The sequence below is a fragment of the Corvus kubaryi genome, unplaced genomic scaffold, assembly GCF_017639235.1.
Source record: "Corvus kubaryi isolate FWS band 111438036 unplaced genomic scaffold, C.kubaryi_AGA036_p1.0 74, whole genome shotgun sequence".
In the NCBI taxonomy this organism is placed as follows: Eukaryota; Metazoa; Chordata; class Aves; order Passeriformes; family Corvidae; genus Corvus; species Corvus kubaryi.
This window is the reverse complement of record NW_024582061.1, coordinates 16,475,200-16,497,250: the sequence shown is the minus strand read 5'-3', so window position 1 is coordinate 16,497,250 and position 22,051 is coordinate 16,475,200. Positions and strand designations below refer to the sequence as shown.

At 39.4% G+C, this 22,051-nt stretch overlaps 1 protein-coding gene across 5 annotated transcripts in view; it reads right to left on the bottom strand.

The window, feature by feature from the left end:
- The window catches only part of GRAP2 (GRB2 related adaptor protein 2), a 105,428-nt gene that overhangs the window by 33,489 nt on the left and 49,888 nt on the right, over positions 1-22,051 (bottom strand). Inside the window, exons 1-2 of one of the 5 annotated variants that reach the window (XM_042050740.1) lie at positions 1,390-1,484; positions 749-885 (exon numbers count right to left, since the gene is read on the bottom strand). The exons of 2 other annotated variants lie outside the window; for them this stretch is intronic. In XM_042050740.1, the coding sequence (XP_041906674.1) occupies positions 749-849 (101 nt within the window). In that variant the 5' untranslated portion in view covers positions 850-885; positions 1,390-1,484. Of the gene's footprint in view, positions 1-748; positions 886-1,389; positions 1,485-9,694; positions 9,835-22,051 lie in introns of those variants that run through there. 2 more of the 5 variants (XM_042050741.1, XM_042050746.1) reach the window with 2 other exon arrangements.

Below are 22,051 nucleotides of genomic sequence, written 5' to 3'. Positions count from 1 at the left end.
TGTCCCATTAAGTAGTGAGTGCAATTCTAGTTCAAAAAGTTTAGAGAAAATGTACTCTTAGATTTGTTTGGCTGGCAACTGCACACATATTATTGCAATTCCAGTTTATCCACTGTGCTTGTATTGGCTTTGTACAGAAGATAAAATTAAACGAGATGAAAATCCAATTTTTATTAGTGAGTCCACTTCAAGGCACACTTCTTGAGGAAAAGGTCTTAGCAAACACTGGAACTTGTGATGCAGTTAGGGGAGACTCCACATCAAAAGCCTTTGTAAAACCCATGAGAGTTCTAAGCAGCACTGGGAACCCCAGATGTGCTGAGGATATCACAGCACAGGTGATCAAGGCAGAGGCACAACATGATCTACAACAGCTACAAACCAGTTCACAGATCCCCTGAGAACTGGCTTTGGTCCTATCAGCTCACTTAAGCATGAGAGTACGATTGTTTTACCTTGATTTTGTTCTCAGACTGAGAAATGGGTGTGTACATATTTAAAGAAGCCAGGTGTTACATTCAACATCACATGATGGTCTATGAGGAGAGGAAAATATGCTATTTTTTCCACAACACAATAAAACATCATGCACAGTTGTTCCTACGAGATATGCTCTAGAATACACTGTGCTGGTATCAGTGTTATCATCTAAGAATCATCTCATGAAGAAGAGTTGAAAGAAAAAAAAAATCAGGAAATTGATATCTTACTTGTTGAACTTTCTTGTATAGTCTGTTGGACTACTTACTGTAACTGTGTTACATCTTTTCTCCTTAGCCTTTCACTGTCTTTCCTATCCATAAGGCAAATTACTTGAGGCAAATGGCTTTTTTCCATAGGGTGCTCCATAACAAAAACCAGTGGGTCAGAGCTGTCTATGGAATCCTACAATAAAGAGATGAAAAGGGATTTGTGGTGATCCTGCAGTTTAAGCCCCTGCCCACAGCAGGGTTAATTTTGAAATCACACAAAATGAGAATGTAACCTCATCTTTCTACAGTGACTACTCTAATGAAACACAAGCCTCATTCAGGCAATGATATAAATTGTACACATGCCTAGAACAAAGACATATGGAAATCATTTAGGTAGAAGATCTGCATTAAATTATTTGAGATTTCCTTTTCCAATATGCATTTATAAGATGGTATTGACTGCAGTGTTAGACTCCAGTTATAAAGCACATATTATCAAAACACACTAAAATGAGGCGATCATTACAATCATTATTTCCTGACTTCGGTGTGCTGAAGACCCTCATAATGTAGTTTCAAAAATCTGATTATTTGTAGATGGAATTCAGGAAACAATGCAAAAGAGGAAAGAAGGGTAAAATTCCGAACTGGAAAAAAAAAAAATTACTTTACTAGGTACAGTGGAAAACACTACCTGTCATACAGCCTTCAAGAAGGTGTTTGTCTTCTACATACTTAGAAAGTCTTCAGAAGAAAGCTTTGAGAGCCACAAACTGTAGGAACTGTGAAGCTCTTGCCCTTTGAGATGCATTGTGAATGTGGTAAGGGCTCTGCAGCGGGAAAACTGCCAGTGGCAGGAATTACTTGTCACAAGACTTAAACAAGGCCCTGCTACAAGGAGACTTAACACAGCAAAACAGGGATTAATGTGATTACTTCCATGATGAATAAGATGATTTTTTTCCAAAATTTATCAACACTGCAATTCTGCTTCCATATGAAAAAAAAATCAAAACCCTATTACACTCACAGCACTTCCATTTTCTGCTCAGGTCTCTATCAGTTTCTTGCACTTGTATCTACTTTACTGGCATTCAGATTTAAGGATTGCAACGTTCAGATTCATTACTACTGCATATCTTGCTACATTTGATAACGGTAGGCTGTCTCTTTTGCCTTGACAGATGAGCCTTGCTTTTTAGTTTAGCTTTACAAAAATGATTATACTTAATAAAGTGATCATTTTTGTAAAAGAAGCTAATCTACAAATATCCAGAAAGCATTCACTGAATTTTGGGATACTCTTTTCTTGGTTGCTCCGTCTGATGGTGGTTGGACTTTGCTCATCTCTACAACTTAGAAAGGAAAGCGGTAGATGCTCAGCCCTTCCGAAGCTTGAGTCAATTAAGCATCTAAGATTGCAGAGCAGAAGTTGATGCATTCAAAACTACTTCCTAAAAATACCATGCCAAGATTTAGACTGAAAAGGAGAACAACATTTCAAAAGAACATTCTGCTCAAAAGTAAAAAGTATTTCAAGCAATAAAGTTAAATTAAACATACAAACAAAACCGTTCGAAACAGCAGTAATTCATTAGGAAAATAACCACTGCTCACTTCAAGAGATTCCCAGTGCATTTCACAAATTATGAATTATATTCAGACTCACATTGTGTCTCTGGTATCCTGATAGGCTCCATCGGGGTGGGGATGCAGCAGTGCTGGGCACAGACCACACACTGCTGTATAGCTTCTCCCTGATGTGTTTTAAAGAATTACAGCTGTTCCTTTGTCTACACTTGCTAGAACTACCCAGCACTTTAATTAAGAAGCCCTATTATGAGCTCTGGCGTTTTTTCCCGCATTGAAAATAACACTTCTCTGGATATGCCTGGTATGGGTTAGCTGAACTGGTAAGTCTGAATGTTAAAATATGATGACTGTGTCCTTTGACCCCAGCTTTACCCTGGAGGGCACCTCTAGTTTGGTTGCTGCTTTCCCTGACTCTTTATTCCTTCACCTAACAATGAAATCCATCCTCCAGTGCTTTTCAGCAGTGCACAGCAGGTTAGGACCAGAAGCAATAACTGCCCAATTAAAATCGAAATGTCAGATATGCAGAAGGCAAACTGTAATCAAACTGACCTGCCTGGGTTACCAGGGCAAAATGCCTTCAGGCTTATGCAATTAGCGGAAGGATAATTGATGACCACAGGCAATCAACCTACAGATGTGGGTCTCATGTGCAAGAAATGTGCTTGGGCACATCATTCAGTATAGACTCAGAGAAAAGGGCTTGACTTTGTTTGAGTCACTAAAACCACCTCCTAAAGCACTGAGGGTTTCCTTAGAAATCTCCCCGAAATTACCAGCTGAAATCACAAAGTGCTTAGAAGACTCAAAGCCGTGGTCACAAGTGTGCAACCATTCCCAGTGTCTCTGTAAGTTATGGTATGCAAGGAATGGTAAAAACTGTTTAGCTGGTTGTGGAGAGGAAAGGATCCTTCAGTTAAGGGTGGTGCCCTGACTATTTATTACTGTAAGATGCTTAAAAGCAGGTGTGGGGAGCTTTAAGGCACTACCAAAGAGACAGAAATCAAGCCAGAAAAAGGAATTTTTATTCTGGAGTACTGAAACAACTGCCCTGGGACAACACTGGGAGAGAGTTCCTCATCCAAACAAGCCCTTCATCTTTCCTCCCTTCTACTTCCCGTTCTTCCTTTACCCATCTCCTTAGAATGTGAGCTTGCTGAGGCCTGGGTTTTCCTTCTGCTATGACTTTTGCATCTCAAGAACTGATGTGCTTAGTTGGTTTTCTTTTTCTTTTTTACATCAAGACAGCTACTGCTTAATAAATTCCCAATGGAATTATTACCTACCTGTTAGAGGTACACCTCCAAGGAGGCATATTGCATTGGCCACAGCTAGCCACAATGCCATGAAATCACCTGTGCCTTCTCTTCCCTGAGACTCCATACTGAGCAATACGCCTGGTGTAAGCCACTTGACTACTAAAGCACTGCTTGTTTTTGGCAAGGAAGATATAACCCTTAGGAGTCAGAGCATCCAATGTCAACAGCGTCTGAATGTCAGTTGAAGCTTTTCTATAAAAGAACTAATTAATAATAAAGCTCAGGATGCTTTAAGAACTGACCCTCAAAAGCCCTGGAGATTTAAGAAAGTATTTCTAAACCCATTCCCCAGCTGCAGTTATTAATTAATGATTAATTTCTACAGCCATCATCTTGTGCTTGCTTCAACCCTGCTTGCTCCAGTGACTTCAACAGTCAAGGGGAACAGTCAGAACAATGTTGAAAACTAGTTAAAAAACAAAAATAAAATTAATTAGTATGTACTACAGGGGTACTTGCCATGTCTGTGTACCTTCAGCTGATCTGAGTTTTGAACTTAAAATACAGGTTCAGTGGTTTTCCTATGTATGAGAAGCACAGCATATATTAAGAATTACAGCATTAACTCTACGGGCACATAATCAATTTCCTGAGACGTTACACAAAAATCTATTAATTAATTTCCTAAGTAAAATTATTCTTAAATATGGGTTCTTTAAGAAACTTGACACTTTGGGTTTGCTCTTTCATTTGTTTTTATAGCTACAATAATGGAATAATTGATCCAGATTTTTAGTCTACTTAAAGATCACAGATATCTTGTGTAGACAATACATGATGATTTTTTCCAATTTTTTTTTTACCTTTATGATACTTTTTATTATAAAATTTCCCTTCAAACAACCCCTGGAGTTTAATTTATTCCTTCAGATGATGCTACAAATGAAGCTTTCAAGACACCTGAACTGCCCACAGTTAGAATGGTCCTTTCAAAATGTTATTTCACACCAGGATTCTCAGTAGACAGAAGAACCTCCACCATCTTTCCGCAGGAACAGTTGGCTTCACTTCTGTTGGAAACAGAGAGAAGCAGCTGCTGCTCGGAATGAGGAAACTCTGTGAGCAGCAGTGCCAGCCCCACTGAGAACTGCCTTGCTGTGATGTCGTGGGAAAGGAAAAATATTTTCTTGAAGATCATTTAAAGCTAATCTGACAGCACAAACATGCAGAGAATATCACTAGTGAATGGGCTTGTTACAGCAAATGGAGAAGAGAGCATTAAACCATTCAGGCACATAGTAAAGGTGCCATACTTGGGGTACAGGACATAGCAATATATGCTATGTCAAATCAGTAGGCAAAGGATGCAGGTGCTGCACATGGCCTCTCTGCTGAGGGTAATGACATGATTATGACAACACTGATGTAATTTTTTGCAATGTAATATTGCCTGTTGTTCACCCCCTTCTACTAAGAATGTAGCAGTACTTGATGGCTTCAACGAATTAAGATTCATCTTCTGTCTAAGATGGGTAAGTATTTACAGACTCAGTTCTCTTTGAGAGCTGAGTAAATTGGGAGATTTTTTTTGTTTTGATGGATTTAATCTCAGAGATCTGTTACACCATTAGAATTATCAAGAAAGTGCAGTCCAAGCAGTGTAATGATAATACAGCTTGAAACTTGATAATACCACTTGAAACTGTAAACTAATCTCCCTGACAGAGTTAGAAAGTGTTTGTTCCATCCCCGTGTAGAGCTCTGCACACTTGGTTCATAGAGGGTTCGGTCACCTTTCTCAGAATCAATATTTTTGACCACTACTAGGGAAGAGTACTGGGTGTGACAGACAAATGGTCTGGTGTGGTACAGCAAGTGCCATGTACAAACAGTGAGAGAGATGCCTCCAGTGTCCTGGCTTTAGACACTGTACACTTCACATGAAAAACAATTACCAGAGCCCGATTACACACAGAGACGATTTCAGAAGTTGGTCCACATCCTAAAATAATCCCTGTTTAGATTGTAAGGTTATGGAGAGTTTCTCCTGTGCCAGAACTCAGTTGTATCTTGGGGTGCCTATGACCTGGAAACATGATGGCATTTATGTAGCTAGATTTTAAAAATAAAAAAGGAATGCCAGAGTTCCGAGGGTTTAAGTTTGTACTCTATGAGTTACTGGTAGATTTTTCATGATGAGATAAAAAAATTAAAAAAAAAATTGGGGAACTGGAAAGACTAGAGAATGTAAGGCATTCAGTGCCTCCGGGGGAAAAAATGGCATGTTATTAGTACTGTACACTGCTCCAAAAAGATAAAGCCATATATAAAAAAAGACTGAGTTGGGGAGAGAGAGGAAGGATGGATCTTAGAGTTCCGAGAGAGGTAAAAAAGAATTTCATTATTGCACATGATGTTCATTTAGGCATTCAACTAATTTTCTTCTATCTCATAATATTTTGCAGTACTGACCTCTGATTTTAGTGCCAGGATAACTTGTCCATTCTCAGCAAGCTTATTCTGCAAAGATAGTCCCTCCCGCTTAGATATTCTTTAAAACGTACTTTAGTACAGTTCTCCAATTAGCAGAACAATAATATAAAAAAAAAATAAGGCTACATGAAGAATTCAGACCCTTCCAAAACACTTTTTTTTCATTCTCATCTATCTGAAATCCTTCTAAAAACAGTATTGACAGGAACTATGCTTCAGACATAGCATTCTGGGCTAACGTCAAAAGAAAAGAAAGATGCCCTTCCTCTCCACCAGATTCCCCAGCTGGGTAAGTTCAACATCCCTGGGACAGTAGTGATCAAACATCAGAAGCATTTGAGTATAATATCAGCCCCCTAAAAGGGCTGTCTCATGGGAATTAGTCTGTGTCTTGAACCATGAAAATGACAGTACACACATTTGTTAGCCTAGCTGATGTCACTACCAGTTCTACTCATGTTTGTGCAAGTCTCTTTCCCTCCCCCCCTTTAAAAAAGCACTCATTTGAAATCATATTTACAATTAAATTACCATTATAAAATGCAGAAACAAGTCAGCCTTGTTTAGTGGTGAAAAAAGAAGAGCAGGAATCCATTTTCCAAGTCCAGCTCAGCTGAAGATTTGCTGTGCATTCCTGGGAAGTCACTTCACCTCTCTGCACTGTAGGACACATTTAAAAAGTGCAGTGCAGCCATACATGGAGATATTTCAATGGAATGGGGTGCCAAAATCCATAATATTGCCATCTCAGAGGAGCAGTTTATTTTTGCAGATTGTCAAGTTAGGCTGGTACAGCTTTAGTGCTTCTGTCATCTCAGTGTCATCACACCCATGTACATAAGCCTGATTATATTTATAAAGTGAGAGCATTCACACTCACCTGTCTTAAAAGCTGGGCAAAATGCCCATCAATAGGCAAAAATGTGTGCAGACATTAAGATGAAAGGCTTGTGCAGGAAAGAGAAAGTTACTGATGGTAATATACTTCCTTTCCTGCTGGCCAAATATACAAAGAATGGTGGAAAGCTAACCTAAAAAGACTAGGAAGACTCCTTCAAGGGAGCTACAAAACAAAGATTTTTGAAAGATATCAAGGGACTTATGGACAACATTTGTCCTGACTGGAATATGGCTGGTAGTCAGCCCTGAGCTTTAGATCAAGTGTAATGCAATCATTATATTGATTATACATGCGGCACTTTGGGACATGGTTTAGCAGTGAACATGGCAGTGCTGGGTTAATGGTCAGACTCAACTTTAAGAGGCTTCTCCAACCTTAGTAATTCTGTGATTCCATATTGCAATTTGAGGACTTGAAAAAAGACAGAATTGGTACATTCTTCTTAGACCAAAACCAGACTCTGGAGATAAGGAAGAAAGGTAGAAGAAATCAGGGCCTTATTATATTATAAAAATCTAAGCAAACAAAAATGAGCCCCAAAGACATAGGCATATCTACTGTTGGTAGCAATATTTCCTTACTTGTCAAATATATGGCATTTTGTCAGCCACAGTGGGTAGGTTCTTCCTAACTAATACCAGAGAATGAACTTTCCAGTGAGTGTATTTTATCGTGTGTGTGTGTGTATATATACATACATATATATACACACACATACGTACATACACTTGTATCTTACAACTCCACTAAGAGGAGAATTTCAAATGAAAATACTGTTAAGAGAAGAAACATAGGGAAGAGAATGAAGATAGTTTTCATTGTATCAGACAATAAAAATAAACCAAACAGACTGCCTACAGCAGTAGTTCCAGATCTATGGTTTAATAGCAACCTCTCACCTGCCAGACTTTCAGATATTGCTTGTGGCTAAAGAAAGCTGCTGTCAAGCTGCAAGTTGATTGGGAAGGCAAAGTGTAACATTGTGCAGAGGACACTGCAACTGCACTGCTGGCCCTTGAATCAGCAAAAACGGAAGGCATTTGGTGTATGGTTGCAAGAGTAAATGTAATCATGGGTAAAAAAAAAGAATTCCATGTGACCAGGTAAAGGAAGACAAAGTTTGAAGAGGAAAGTAACGTCTCTTACTAGAGTAATGGCTATAACTTACAGAAACCAGACAAGCTTGGAGACCCTCTATACCTTATGCAAACTAAAGTAAGAAGACCTAAGCGATCAGGACAAACAGCTTACTTGAGCAGCAGAGCCCTGGTTTTCTGAAAGTTGCCTGTTTTGCCCAGGCAGATCCTTCAGTCTTAATAATTTTAGGAGATGTGTGCAGAAGGGTGTGGTAGAGATGAAAGCAAATCCAAAATCTAGACAACAAAACTAAGCTAAATTTAGCTGTGTACATTTCACATTGAATATCCATCCATCTCCAGGTTATTCTGCTTTCTTGATAAAAACAGGAACGACAGTGCTATTCTGTGCTTAATCTCTTATCCATGGGGTTGTCAAGTTCAAATGCAAGAATGAAATAAAAATAAATATCACTAAATAGGAAAGTAAAGGGAATTGCTTCACTGCAAGAGCAACAGCATTTGTTCATTGAGCCGCTGCTAAGGAAGCAGGTTTCCTCCCTATCTGTTCCACAACTCATTTTGCTATCACATCATAGCCAGAGATTTTGTCCTATTCAGAAACCTGGGAGCAGAGGCTAAAGCATGAGCATCTCTCTTTTCCACTTTCAAGTGTATGACTGGCACTGCTGGCAGCATCACCTACGGTCTTCCATGCCAAAACATAACTGGTAGGCAAATCTTTCTCATCCCAAAGCCCAGTTCCTCCTGCCATGCCCATTTACTAAAAGCTCAGTCACTATTGTTAAACCTTTCTTCACCAGACAATTATAAATGTGACAGGCTCTCCTGCTGCTGCTGAAGAGATTTTAGATTATTGTTTTTTCTAAGAAAATTTTGTACTGATAGGATGCTACTAAATCATGTCTTGGAGACGGATTTTTGCTCCTTTTGCTCCTACAAGACAAGTATTATGAACTTTGCGCACACAAACACACATGAAACACATGCAAGACCCTGCCATACAGCTCTATAGCACTCCAGTCTAAAGATGTGTCTCATAACAATAGTGCCTGTTATGGTTACAGCGCATCAAAAAGCTTTACAACAACATTAAAAAGCAATTGAGGAAAAATTACACTCATGTCTGACCCCTTGAGAAACCACCACATTTCACAGAAGACATAAGAGATCAGGACAAACAGCTTACTTTAGCAGCAGAGCCCTGGTTCTGACCAAAAGGAGGGTCAACAATGCCAAACCCTAGTTGCCAGAAGCATTTTTCTTTCTAGGCATCTTGCGCCTTTTGGTATGATCACATTGGGTGTCTCAGAGACACAACAGTCTGATCTCTGCTAGAGCAACCTTAAATTTTCTGGGAAGACTGGTTATTTCTTTGCTTTGTGCTTGTGACTAATAAAAAAAAAATATTCCCATTTATTTTTTCCTTTGCTCTGTTCCAATAAATACACTCCTCCTGAGCACAGTCCTGATCCCCCACTGACAAGGAGAAAAAGCTGATGCACCTGCGGTGGAAAAGAAAACACACTGAATTTCAAGCCTTGCAGCTAAGAATTTACTTGTTTAACTCTGTAGAAAATGAGATGCTAATTTAGCCAATGCATCTACCCATAAAACTCGATAGCAAAAGAAGCAAGCACCCAAACAGATCTGTACCTTTGTGGCAGGTGGTTACACTCTGGTCTTTCAGGATCTGTGATGACACAAAACAGTGGGGGAATGGCACGAGTCTCATAACAACCTGTCTTCAGTATAAATGCTTAGCAAGGGCCAGGGTCTGCAGCGACATGTGGGACACACAAGTCTCAGCCCAGCATCTCAGCCTCTCCTTCATGAAGCGCAGCCAATCAAGCTGCTAGGGTACAAACCACAAACCACGCGGAACTCACAGTCACAGCAGCTTATTGAGCTGGGTATGGGACTCAGCTTAGTGTGGTTTTACTCTCTTACTGCGAGGGAAACTGCTTGAGAGCAGTTTCTCTGAATGCTACAGCTGTGCTGGGGCACCTCATAGCTTGCTTAATGCTCATTTATTTAATCTATCTGTCTGGAAAACACTGGCCCCTTCAAATATTAGTAGTGACTCCCAAGAGCAAGCCATCACAGGTGTCCTAAAATACACTCTCTTCTCTGTTACGGGGGGACAGCAGTGGCCATAAGCCATCAGCACGTGAATTTGTGGAGCACCTCTCCTGCCACACACCCCCTGTGACGCGAGAGAGTCCATGGGTGTATATACACAGAGCACCCGCACGCCTGGATCTCCATAAGCAAATGCAGGCGAATGCAAGAACCATCTTGTGCCTATGTAAGCACAGGCCAAGAGGGAGTTTATATGAGAGGAACTAGGATTTCACCAGATTCTGCAGTAAGTGTGAACCAGGGGGCTGCCTTCAAGCTGTGAGAAAAAGATCTATAAAAATGTGATTCTTACAAGAACACAGAAAAGGCACATTTGCTTATTTAGTTGTTGCATCAGTTTGGTTTCTAGCAGGAGTGTATTGCGGTGGCCTGGACAAGAGTGACTGTTGTCTGCTCTGGGTAGTAATGGTTTGCCTGGCCTGTCACTACCATCTTTCAGATGGTAAAATACTGATGGATGCAAAATAAAACTTTCCTCTCAGGTGAAAGCGGCTGCACTGCGGCTTACCGCACGAAGCAGCTCCCCTCACAACCCTACAAACGATGGAAGTGCTCTCCCACCCCTCACAGCAGGGACCGTAACGGAGGAGCGGAGCCTAGCGAATGATTGACAGCCCCTCTGGCTGCAGGTACCCTATGGGGGAAGGGAGGCAATATTCTGATTGGGCTAGGAGAGAAAGGGGCGGGGCGTGTGCAGGTGATTGGCAGCAGGTTGACTCTCCCGGGGCAAAGGGGCGCGATAAGGACAGGGTGGTGCTTGTGGTGTGAGTCCAGCTGCATCTACCCCATAGTTAAGTAACGCCAATCATTAATTACACAGGCACAAAAGTTACTCCTGCCCTACACTCATCCTGACCCTGCTGGGCCGTGGCCTCTGAATGGCAGTTTCCCCCCCATCTTTTCTTTTCTGCCGTCTGAGCTCCAGTCCCTCCTCCTGAAGGCAGCCTGAGGGCTGCCAGGGGTCAGTGGGGCCCCAGATGGAGAAGGACCATCGATGGCTGGAAAATGATTGCTACTGGAGAGCAGAAATCCGCCTTAGGAAACACCAGCCCCTGCCCTGGCCCTGCCTGGTGCGGTGCCTGCAGTCGTTAACATGCGGCATTTCACAGGAAACAAAAAGGAGTTGACATCAAGTGAAATTTCCCCCTGCAGCCACCAGTCTAGGACCTCTTAAAATCGTAGCCTAAAAACATCATCTAAATTCTGCCGGGTAGCTGTAAGCCGTGAAAGTGCCATTTGCTGCAGCTGAAGTAGATTCATAAATTATTGAGTTCCTGAGTCAGTGAGATCCACATGCCCTGAGTTCTTGAAGCCACTTTTCTTTGTACCATTTCCTTGGATATGGTTCAGAGCCTGGCCAAATGGCCTATACTTTTTCCAGCCTGTTGCTCAAAAGCAGCACAAAACCCCCCACTTTAACTCCTAATTACTGTTGACTTTGTAGAACAAGCAGCCAGGTTGCTGAGGTTCCATCTGTGTTCTTCAAAAGAGCACAGGTGTTACATACTGAAATGGGCAAAATTTTATTGGTAATATTGAACTACCTAGTACTGAAAAAAGTATTCTTAATTATATCTTCAAAATGTTCAAAAAGTTACAGAGACCAATTAAGGTGTTTTATAATTGCTATTAAATTACTCTTTTGCCATTTTTAATAGTTTAAATACTTCCAATATGAAATGTTCTGATTTTCCAGCTAAAACCAGTTCTCTATCTCACAATTCACTTTGATTTGAATAAAAAGGTAAAAACACATTAAACAATAAAAAATGCCTTTGGGCAAAGTACAACTTTCCATTTGGCTTAAGATCAAATACTCTTAGCTATTCAGCCAAAAATATTTTTTGTTTTGCATTAGAGATGTCAATCTTGCCAGCAAACTAAAAAGCAGTTATATATGCACCATTGTACCATTGTAGCTCACATGGAGCTGGCTCAAGAACAGAGACACAAAATGCAACAATCAGATGCTGATGTCTTGTCTACTAACACTAAGACCCATACAGTGTTCAGCTTCACATGATTTGTCTGACATTAACTGACAAACAAAAGCAAAAGACTGGAAATTAATGTATGGCTATATCCAGGCTTCAGGCTTTTATAGTCTCAATGGCTCAATTAGAATATTACTTAAATGCAGACATCTACCAAATTTTATATTTCAGGGTGAGATTTTTTGTTTGTTTGTTTTTTATTTTCAGAGGAAGATCTTTTATGCTAATAACTTCTTGCAATTATGATTCAACTATTTTGATACATTGCCACCAAAATACTGATATTGTAATGCTATGTCAGTTAGTACGTTCTTTTTACACCTCTGAAATATTCCTGAGATCCTGAAGTGAGGAGGAGGGGTATGCTGGCATTGTTCATGTTGTTCCTTTTGTATGTGTAAAGACCTTCAAGCTGTCACTCTTGAAGTTTTCATCATTTACTAAAAACAAAGAAACAGAAGGAAATGTGGCATACACATCAAAATCCTAGACCTACAAAAATCAAACCATCTGTGGACCCAGCTAACGAAAACATGGGTACCAAGGTTTTTGTAAAGCAAGACTTGATTGCAGGAGGATTAGCTAATCAACTTGTAAAGCAAAGCAAATCAATGTATCCTGCCATATAACCAATGTCATAGTGCAACTCTGACAGAGAGAGAGAGAAACATACAAAGGGAAAAGAGGAATCTCATGATTGAAGTCTTTTAATAGCTTCACTGAAACAAATGATAAAATCAGATTCTCTCAGCAGGAGATAGAGAGACAAAAATGGACTCCATTTGAAGTGCAAACAACAAAAAGACACAGGGAGTTGTAAACCATGCAGCACCTTCCTCATAAACATCCCACTTTCTCTCTGTTCCAAGTGTTTGCAACTGTCTCTCCCTGCAAAAGCTTAATTAAACCAGTATATTTCCCATTTAAGTAATTTGGAAATGTGTGTAGTTTGATAAAAAGGTTAATTAGCTTTTTTCTTTAGAAAACTGAAAAGGTACCATTTTGATCTTTTGCTTGAAATTCATGCCAATCCTTGCATTAAAAATATCCCTCAATCTGGACTGTGGTAGGTATCACACAGGAGAAACATGTTCATAAGGGGGGCTGTGGGAAGGGGGCTCACATAGAAATCAAAATTTATTATGAGTTTTAATATTTTTACTTTTTGTTTTTATAAAGTACATTACAGACTGTCTCCCTTCTTGAGGCTGGTTGTTTGTCAGGGCTTGAAATCAAATTGATACATGATGAAAATGGACCTTCTCTGGTGACTCAGCTGGGGATTGCACAGAAATCTACCCAGCCTTATGGTAACCAATAAAAGAAAGGGATAGGAACAGGAACATTTCATAAAGCTGTGAAATAACAATTCACAAGCATAATTTAAATAATTTGGAGGCTGCATTCCCTTTTTATGCTACTGCTGCATTCACCAAAATGCACCTCCTATTGAGTATACGAGCTGGGAAAGCTGATGGATCCAAGCCAATTGGTGTAGAGAAACTGGTGTTACCATTTAGCAGAGCAATTCAATGGCAAATGGAGGCTCTTGTTTTAATTCCTTCACCTCTCTGCTCTTTTATAGAGCCCTTCAACAATCCTGTAAATAGAAGGGTTGCACTGGACTGACGTGAGACATTTCCTTCCCTTCTCCCTAGTTGCAAATATTGTTCTTTTTCTGTAATGTAACTTTCACTGACTCTGACATTTGCACTTCGATTTAGTTATAGGTGTGATCAAAATACTAACGACATTATCACCATAAGCCAACTGAAGCAGTGGTTTAACAGCTGAAGGTGTTAGGCTGTGGTTAAACAAACTTTCTGGACAATAAAATTATCCATTTCTTCTTTTACTGGCTGGTGCCCTCCATGCTTTCAGTTGACTTTTCATAGTGAAACACCTGAATATTGTGTTTTTAACCTGTAAATGTCAAAGCACTTAATTTTTATTGCATACATTATTGAGTAGAACCAAACCACTTCTTTCTACTTTGGTATCAAACCAAAAGGAGAGGCTAGACGTTTTCTCTCTGCTTTCTCCTTGGGTCTGTTATGGTTGCTATATTTTTGGTTAAGGACAGTTGAATGGGACCAAAAGGTTATTGCAGAAAGCAATATCCAGTTCTCCTGTTCATTAATTTTGCTACCATGGAATCCTCATCTTTCTTACACAGATGAGAAATGGAGGATGAAATTATTTGTGCCTCTGCTTCTTTCTCCAGAATTTTAAGTAAATGATATCAAAGATTTGTGGATATTGTGAGCATTCCTGCCAGCTCCCTTAGTATCCTTGGGTGGATCCCATCCAGCTCCACAGACCTGTGTGTGTCTAAGTGGTGTAGCAGGTCACTGACCATTTCCCTTTGGGTTATGGGGTCTTCATTCTGTTCTCTGTCCCTGTCTTCCAGCTCAGGGGTATGGGTACCCCCAGAACAACTGGTCTTACTATTAAAGGATGAGGGCTAGAAGGCATCAAGTACCTCAGCCTTTTACTCATCCTTTGTCACTATGTTTCCCTCTACATCCAAAAAAGGATGGAGATTCTCCATGGCCCTTCTTTTGTTGCTGATGTATTTATAACCATTTTTATTGTCTTTCATGGCAGCAGCCAGATTAAGTTCTAGTTGGTCTTTGGCCCTTCTAATTTTCTCTCTGCATAACCTAACAACATTCTTGTAATCCTCCTGAGTTGACTGCCCCTTCTTCCAAGGATCATAAACTCTCCCTTTTTTCCTGAGTTCCAGTCAAAGCTCTCTGTTCAGCCTGACCAATCTTTCCTCCTTGTTGGCTCTTCTTTCAGTACATGGGGATTGCCTGCCTACTCCTGCAACTCCAAAGTTTCCTTCCTGAAGAATGTCCAGCCTTCCTGGACTCCCTTCCTTCACACCTGCCTCCCAATGGACTCTGAAAACTTGTACAATTTCATGATTGCTGTGCCCAAGACGGCTTCCAACCATTGTATCACGCACCAGTCCTTCTCTGTTCACAAACCGCAGGCCCAGAGGACGCCTTCCCTAGTTGTCTCCCTCACCAGCTGTGTCAGGAGTTATCTTCCACACACTCCAGGAGCCTCCTGGACTGTTTCCTCTCTGCTGTGTTGTACTTCCAGCAGACACCTGGTAAGTTGAAGTCCCCCACAAGAAAAAGGGCCAACAATTATGAGACTTCTCCCATCTGCCTATAGAATAATTTGTCTGCCTCTTCACCCTGGTTGGGTGGTCTGTAACAGACTCCCACCTTGTTGGCCTTTCCCCCAGTTCCTACCCGTAACCACTCAACCCTATCATTGTCATAGTTAAACTCTAGACAGTCAAAACACTCCCTAACACACAGGGCTCCCCTGCTGCCTCTCCTTCCTCACTTGTCCCTCCTGAAGAGTTTACAGCCATCATTGCAGCACTCCAGTTGTACGAGTCATCCCACCATATTTCTATGATGGCAACTATGTCACAGTCTTTCACTTACTCAGTGTTTTTCAGCTCCTGCTGTTTGTTCCCCATGTTGCATGCATTGGTGTAGATGCACTTCGGCTGGGCTATTGAAGCGGCAACCTTTTTTGGGGAGAGAAGCCCTAATTCCTAATTTGAGTTGTTACATTTGCAGAAATGTGTGAGTTTTGTGATTTGGAGAATAAAATAAGCACCACGAGAAGTGTCTGGCATCACTTACTGACTCTAACTGCAAAATAACTAGAAAAAGTGCAAAACACTTTATAAAAGAGTAACTAAAAAAAGGTAAAAGTGAGAAAAGCAGCCTCTAACAATTCTTGGGGTCTCCCAAGTTCATTAATCTGAGACATGACTGAACTAACAGGCAGTGCAGTTTCTGCTTCTGGATTATGCACATGGTTATGCCACTGGATAAATGGCTGCAGAAAGACCTGGAGGTTTGTGTTCAAGTGCCTCACATGGTTGAACTATTTTATAAATAATGCATCAGAGAAAGTCAGACACCATTATAAACAGGGCTTCTTCAACACTGACACATTGCAAAGTTTTCAATATATGGATAACACTGAAAGGAATCAAGGATCACTTGAGAAGGCCTGTCAATTAAAATTAGTAAGTCTGAAGTTGCTTATTTAAACGAATTTCTCAAGGAAAAATTAGCAAGAAATTACAGCTGCACATTAGAAAAAGTGTAAGAAAAAACAAGTTTTCCATGTTATTTTCAGAAAAAAATACTTGAAAATACCAGCACCCTTACAAGTAAGAACTTAGGAAAAATGGCATCACTGCTGGTTTAGGCTTACATGAGAGTAGAAATATTTTTGAATATAAAGACAAATGAGCTGCAATGATGAAAACTGAAAAGAAATTAGCATCCATTTGGCATTTCTGAAAATTAGTGGCTTGAAAGTAAGCAAGACAAACTAATACTTTCTGACTCTAGAGCACATATTAAAATAGATTGGTCTTTATATTACTCTCCCATAGTTGTATTTTCCTAGATTAATGAAGGGAATTGGACCAAAGGCAGTTAGAAGGAATTTTTGTATACAAATTCCTAGTTACATGAGTACTGATAGAATAGGATAATTAATGTGGCTGCTCAGTGCAGTGAGAGCCCAGTTAACTCAAGTTACTAAGCAGCAGCCCCAGTGTCTGTCATCTGGGAAGCAAATGCTGAAGCAGTTTCAGCCAGCAAGTTTGCTCATTCTGCAGTTCTGACAGATGCCACAGGTAGAAACAAGTCTGTTTTGAAGCAAATTTGATTTTGCCAAGAAATCCTACTGAAGATGCCATAATGCACATAAGAGCACTACAGCAGTGTACAGAGTCAGGCAAAAGGCCCACTTGGCCCCGTGTCCTCTTGCTGGGAGTGCCAATATGATCTATTTACAGAAAATGAGCAGGAAGAAAGGAAACGAAGCATGCCTTCTTGACATTCCTTCCAGGAATTCTTCACTGCAACAAGTCTGACTTGACTTGTTGAGCCAGAGATTATCTCTGAACAATTATTTTTAAGAGCCATTTACTTTCTGTAAATTTGTCTGTGTTTTTGTCCTTCATTACATTCCGTGGCAATAAATGCAACAATTTACTTAATGCATGGTATGTAAGAATACTTCCTTCTTTTGTTTAAAAACTCTGGTAATTTTAATAGGTTTGTTCCTCCTGGAAAAGTTCGATTATACTAGTTAATGGACTTCAAGTTGGTAGCTCAATGAAGATTACAGTTAAAGACAGTACTTAATGTTTACCACTCAAATACCTTTACCATTGACATTTAAGTAACTTTTACTTTAATAAAACTGGTTGAGAAACTTGGTAGTTTAGGAGATCTGTAACAACATATAAAAGCTGTTGTCTTTATTTTCAATCTAGACATTGATTTTAACTCTGAACCTGCAAGAAGTTCTTGATAGTTACTAATATCTTTATAGAGAAAAGAAATGGAAATACCAATCAATTAATAGTAGAAAAGTATCCACACTACAAAATAAGTATCCAGTTCATATAAATTATTCCAGCTGCTGGAAAACCTCACAGAGAATCTGAACCTAAAAGGGGCCATGGAAAGTAAACTTGCTATTGTTCATCCTCATGTAGAGTGTTTTTTCCTACCCATTACTGACACACTGATGGAAGAACAAGAGTCATGTTCTATTCTCACTCCTATCATAATTGGTATCTACTAGCTAGAGGCCAGTAGTTTTAGATATTGTCATCTGGCATATTATATCAGAACCAAATTCTGAAAACTTTTTCTAAAGAAGCTTTTTCTAAGAATAAGGAAGAATAAAACACTAGTAGAACACCAGAGTTTTGTTTAAAAAGAAATCAAGGTATTTGCTGCCTCTATTTTCTATATGATAGATTAAAAAACATGTTAACAAAATATCTTGCAACAACTATCACAAAGCCAAAGCCAATCTTCTTTTCTCTGCCCCATCTTCACTGAAAATACAGCGCTCTCAATTAGAGGTAGGGTTATTTACATAGGATATGGAATTGCTTATCAAGTCAATTTGCATTCTGGGGAGCAAATAGATGGATTACAGTATTATGTATAAAACTTATTCCTGCTGTAGTGATCCATGAAATTGCAGTTAATTTTGCTGAAATGGAACATTATATTTTTAAGTAGAAGTGAAAGAAAACAAGAAGGAGGAGGTAAGCCATAGGAGCTGAACTTTGAATAAAAGATTAAATTATTAGTAAGAACATAGCACTGCTGGGAACAGCATGAGTTGCTACATGAAGCTGCTGACCTGTTGACTTCCAGACACAATCAAGTATCCTCCTTGCCATAGTAAATTAGATGAATTATGGGTAGTGATGGGCCTGTCACATTGCACATTCCTGTCACCTAAACAAGGTGATGTATGTGAAAGTGAATTCCTGCTGATACAAACTCCATGCAGCTCCTATTGGCTCTGACACACCAGCAGCATGCATCTGCTCTGTGCAATGAAATAATTGCATTGTGATGCTTCTACAGTACAGCTGCGCATAATGATTTTCTTGATTTTATGCTGATGAGAGAAATTCAAGATTGTTTAGTGACTGTATAAAAATCTGGGGACTATGGGACTAAACTAAGGAAAACTCTAACTGTACCATAAGAATCTGCATTTCAATGCCTTTCTTTCCACTCTTTCAGCAAAAGAAGGCACGTGCTTCCACCTCCACTGCTTAACTTGAAAGTAGTATGTGGTTTAATGTGGTTTCAGAATAAGTCAGAAAAAAACCAACTAACATTTGGTCACTCAGTTCTAAGATGCTGTCACTGTCTGAAATTGCTATTGCCCTTCACCTGAATTTTGTTAACTGACAATACATGCAGTCTTATTCCATCTATTTGTGAACTAAAATATCCCAACTTCAAAATTCCTCTGAAAAAGAATTTGAAAGCCCTGTACTCATCAGTGACAGAAGTAACCACCTGAATTACCAGCTACAAACTCATTATATTTGTCCATCGTGTCACTGTATTTAGCTCACCCCAGACCAGAGTTAATTAGTGTGATGATGTCAGATTCAGGGCTTGTAAAGCTTACCAACAGAAACCAGGAATGAAAGAGGAAATGTAAAGTTACACAGAGAAGGAGATCTTAGTACTGAATTATTGGGTTTACAGTTCCAAGAGAGGAGGGAACCAGAGGTCTTTCAATGTCTGCAACCTGTCTCTGGAGGCATTTTATAGCATATGTTAATGTCTGCTCAGCATGCCAAACCCAGGAAAAATCTGCCTTATCTTCCCTTTCCAGTAGTTTCTGACAGTATCAGAAGTAGTAATATGACAAACAGGCATCAAGATAGCTAAAACATAATTAGATGTTGTATCTCTTAAATTATGCTGTCCCCTAAGAGATCTACTATCAAAGGCTGCTCACCAACATTTAATTTCTTTTTGCTCCTACCAGACTTTCTCATTACAAACTTCAGCCTAAACAACTCAAGCTTATATTTGAAAACTATGTTTTCTAAAAATTTTAGTTGATTTAAAGTGAAAAAGCTTTCCATGCTAAGAAAAGTGATATTTGTTAAAAGAAAGGTTAAAAATCCACATAATGCAAAAAGTAAAAATGATAGGTCAGTGGCTTTAGAAAAAGGGGAAAATAGAAGTCTTTAGGAATAACGTAATGGGTCTGATATAGTACTCTTTTGTCACAAATAGAGTTGTATTGTGGGTGTTTATATCTAGCAAACATTTCTCTGTCTCAACCTGTTTTTCTGTCTTAGTCCCTATTTGATAAAGCTTGGTTTAACCAAAAGATTTAATTAAAAACTGGGATAGCAGGGCCTATTGATGGTTAGTCTTAAAATAGCTTGACAGAAAGTGCATTGGGATCCCAAAACCAGGAAGACATAGTCTTGCTTTGGGTCAAGACTGAGGTGCCTGTGCAGAACTAGGAAGAGAGCACCACTAGGGAATAACAAGTAATCAGTGTAATGGACTCTTGTTCGAGCTGTGCAATAGCACTGGGACTGAAAAGTACTAGAAGAAGAGATATGCTGCAGAAACCATAGATTAGATGCTCTGAAAAGGTGAGTAAAGATCCATAGAGTGGTTACAGCAGATTTGTAACAGCTTTCTTTATGCTTTATTCCAGCTACAGGTGTCTTATATAATTTAGACTACTGGTATTCAAAAACACTATACAGGGTATATAGGTAAAAGGAGAAATTAATTCTGTGGGTTCTAGGCAGGATTCAAAAAAAGTCATCCACTTTCCACATGTCAGATGATATTCCTGTGGAATAACATGAGAACAGGATGTCTGTATTAATAGGATGCTAGCGTTAGCTAAATCAGTATGGCTCTGTGCCACAGAACAAAGAGAAATTGCCCACTTGTAGCATATTTTCAGTTATTTTGGTACAGCTTTTGCATATATTGAATACTACAGAAGTCTAAAAAACAGCAAGGCTATTTACTAATGCGTAAATAATTCTGCATAACATTTAAACTGTAAAATGGAAGAAGGAGAAGCTTGTGAATACTTAGTATTAGCAGGTGTTAGTTTTGTTTGGATAATCTTCTAAAATGCTGTGAATTTCACTTAAGCTAAAGTTGCAGTAGGAAATTCCATGAAACAATGTTTAATGTCAGAAAAAAATTACTCAGAATTTTTGCCTTGATTTTCTAAGACTGAAATGCCAGATATTGAATACAAAGTTACAGGACATGACTATTCAAGTTGACATACCGTCCAAACCAACCAAAGTCACTGTGTACAGCATTTAGTCTGTTGCTGCACTTTTGAGCCTGACCCATCAATCCTAAATATTTTTGTATTTTAGATGCAGTCAGTATAACATAAAGGTTGTAATGTTGTCTAGTTTCATCAGGAGAAAAACAGAAGCGCTGCAATTTTTGGACAAGGTGAGAACAAATCTTTTGTGATGCGACAAACTCATTTCAAAGAGAAGATTATATCTGTTTTTATTGGTGGGAGATGTGTGGTGTGCATATATTGCAAAGAGAAGTATATGAAGTCCTTGCTGGGCCTTCCTCTGCAGTAACATCCAAGATTTATCTGTGTGGCAAATCCAGGTGCAGGAAAGCAGAAGGCAACTCTGTGTTTATGTCAGCTGCAGCGTATGGTCACCAGTTGGCCAGCATGCTGTGTTTAGGCGCTGTGAGGTCTTCAAACACTGCTTAATGTTTCCATACCATATGTACTGTAATATCTAATCACCATTGGGGTAGAGTCTAATGTTTCAGCACAATTTATTTGTTGGCTGATAAAAAATTAGGTAACACTCAAAATGCTATTAGTTACTAGTCTTTTTTCCCCCCTTTTTTCTGTTCTTCTTAAACCAAGGCAGAGAAAAACACTATGACCTGCAGCTTTTCTGCCTTCTGCCTCCCCAGGTTGCTTTCTTTGTCTCACCAGACATGAGCTGTAACCTTCTCCCTCTTCCAGAAAACAAACATTTTCACACAAATAGTTTCAGCTGATCTGTTTCTCAAATGTTTGGAACACTGTGTAGCTCCTAACAGAAGAAACTTCAGAAATGCATTTTCTGTGGGAGATTAGATCATCCTGATATAAAAGAAATTCCTAACATCTTATGTCCTTTTTGTTGTTGTTGTTGCATTTCAATAGTTCCATGTTATAATATTAACTTCAAACAGACTTGTCTGGGAATCACTATAATTTTGGAAATGGTTAGATATTTTTTCCCCCCCTACACTGAATTCTGTTTGCAATTAACTGGGGAAAACCACTAATACTTCAAAACGAAGAAACTGAGGAATCAGAGTGCCTCCAGTGTATGCTCCACAATGCCTTAAAGAATATGTGTATCTCACTCATAGCCCTATGACTTTTTCCTTTCCAAAGCAAATTGATGCTAAAAGATACATCTATGCTCTTCTCAACACAGTAAATAAATATTTCTTTTTTTTTCCATTGTGATTCC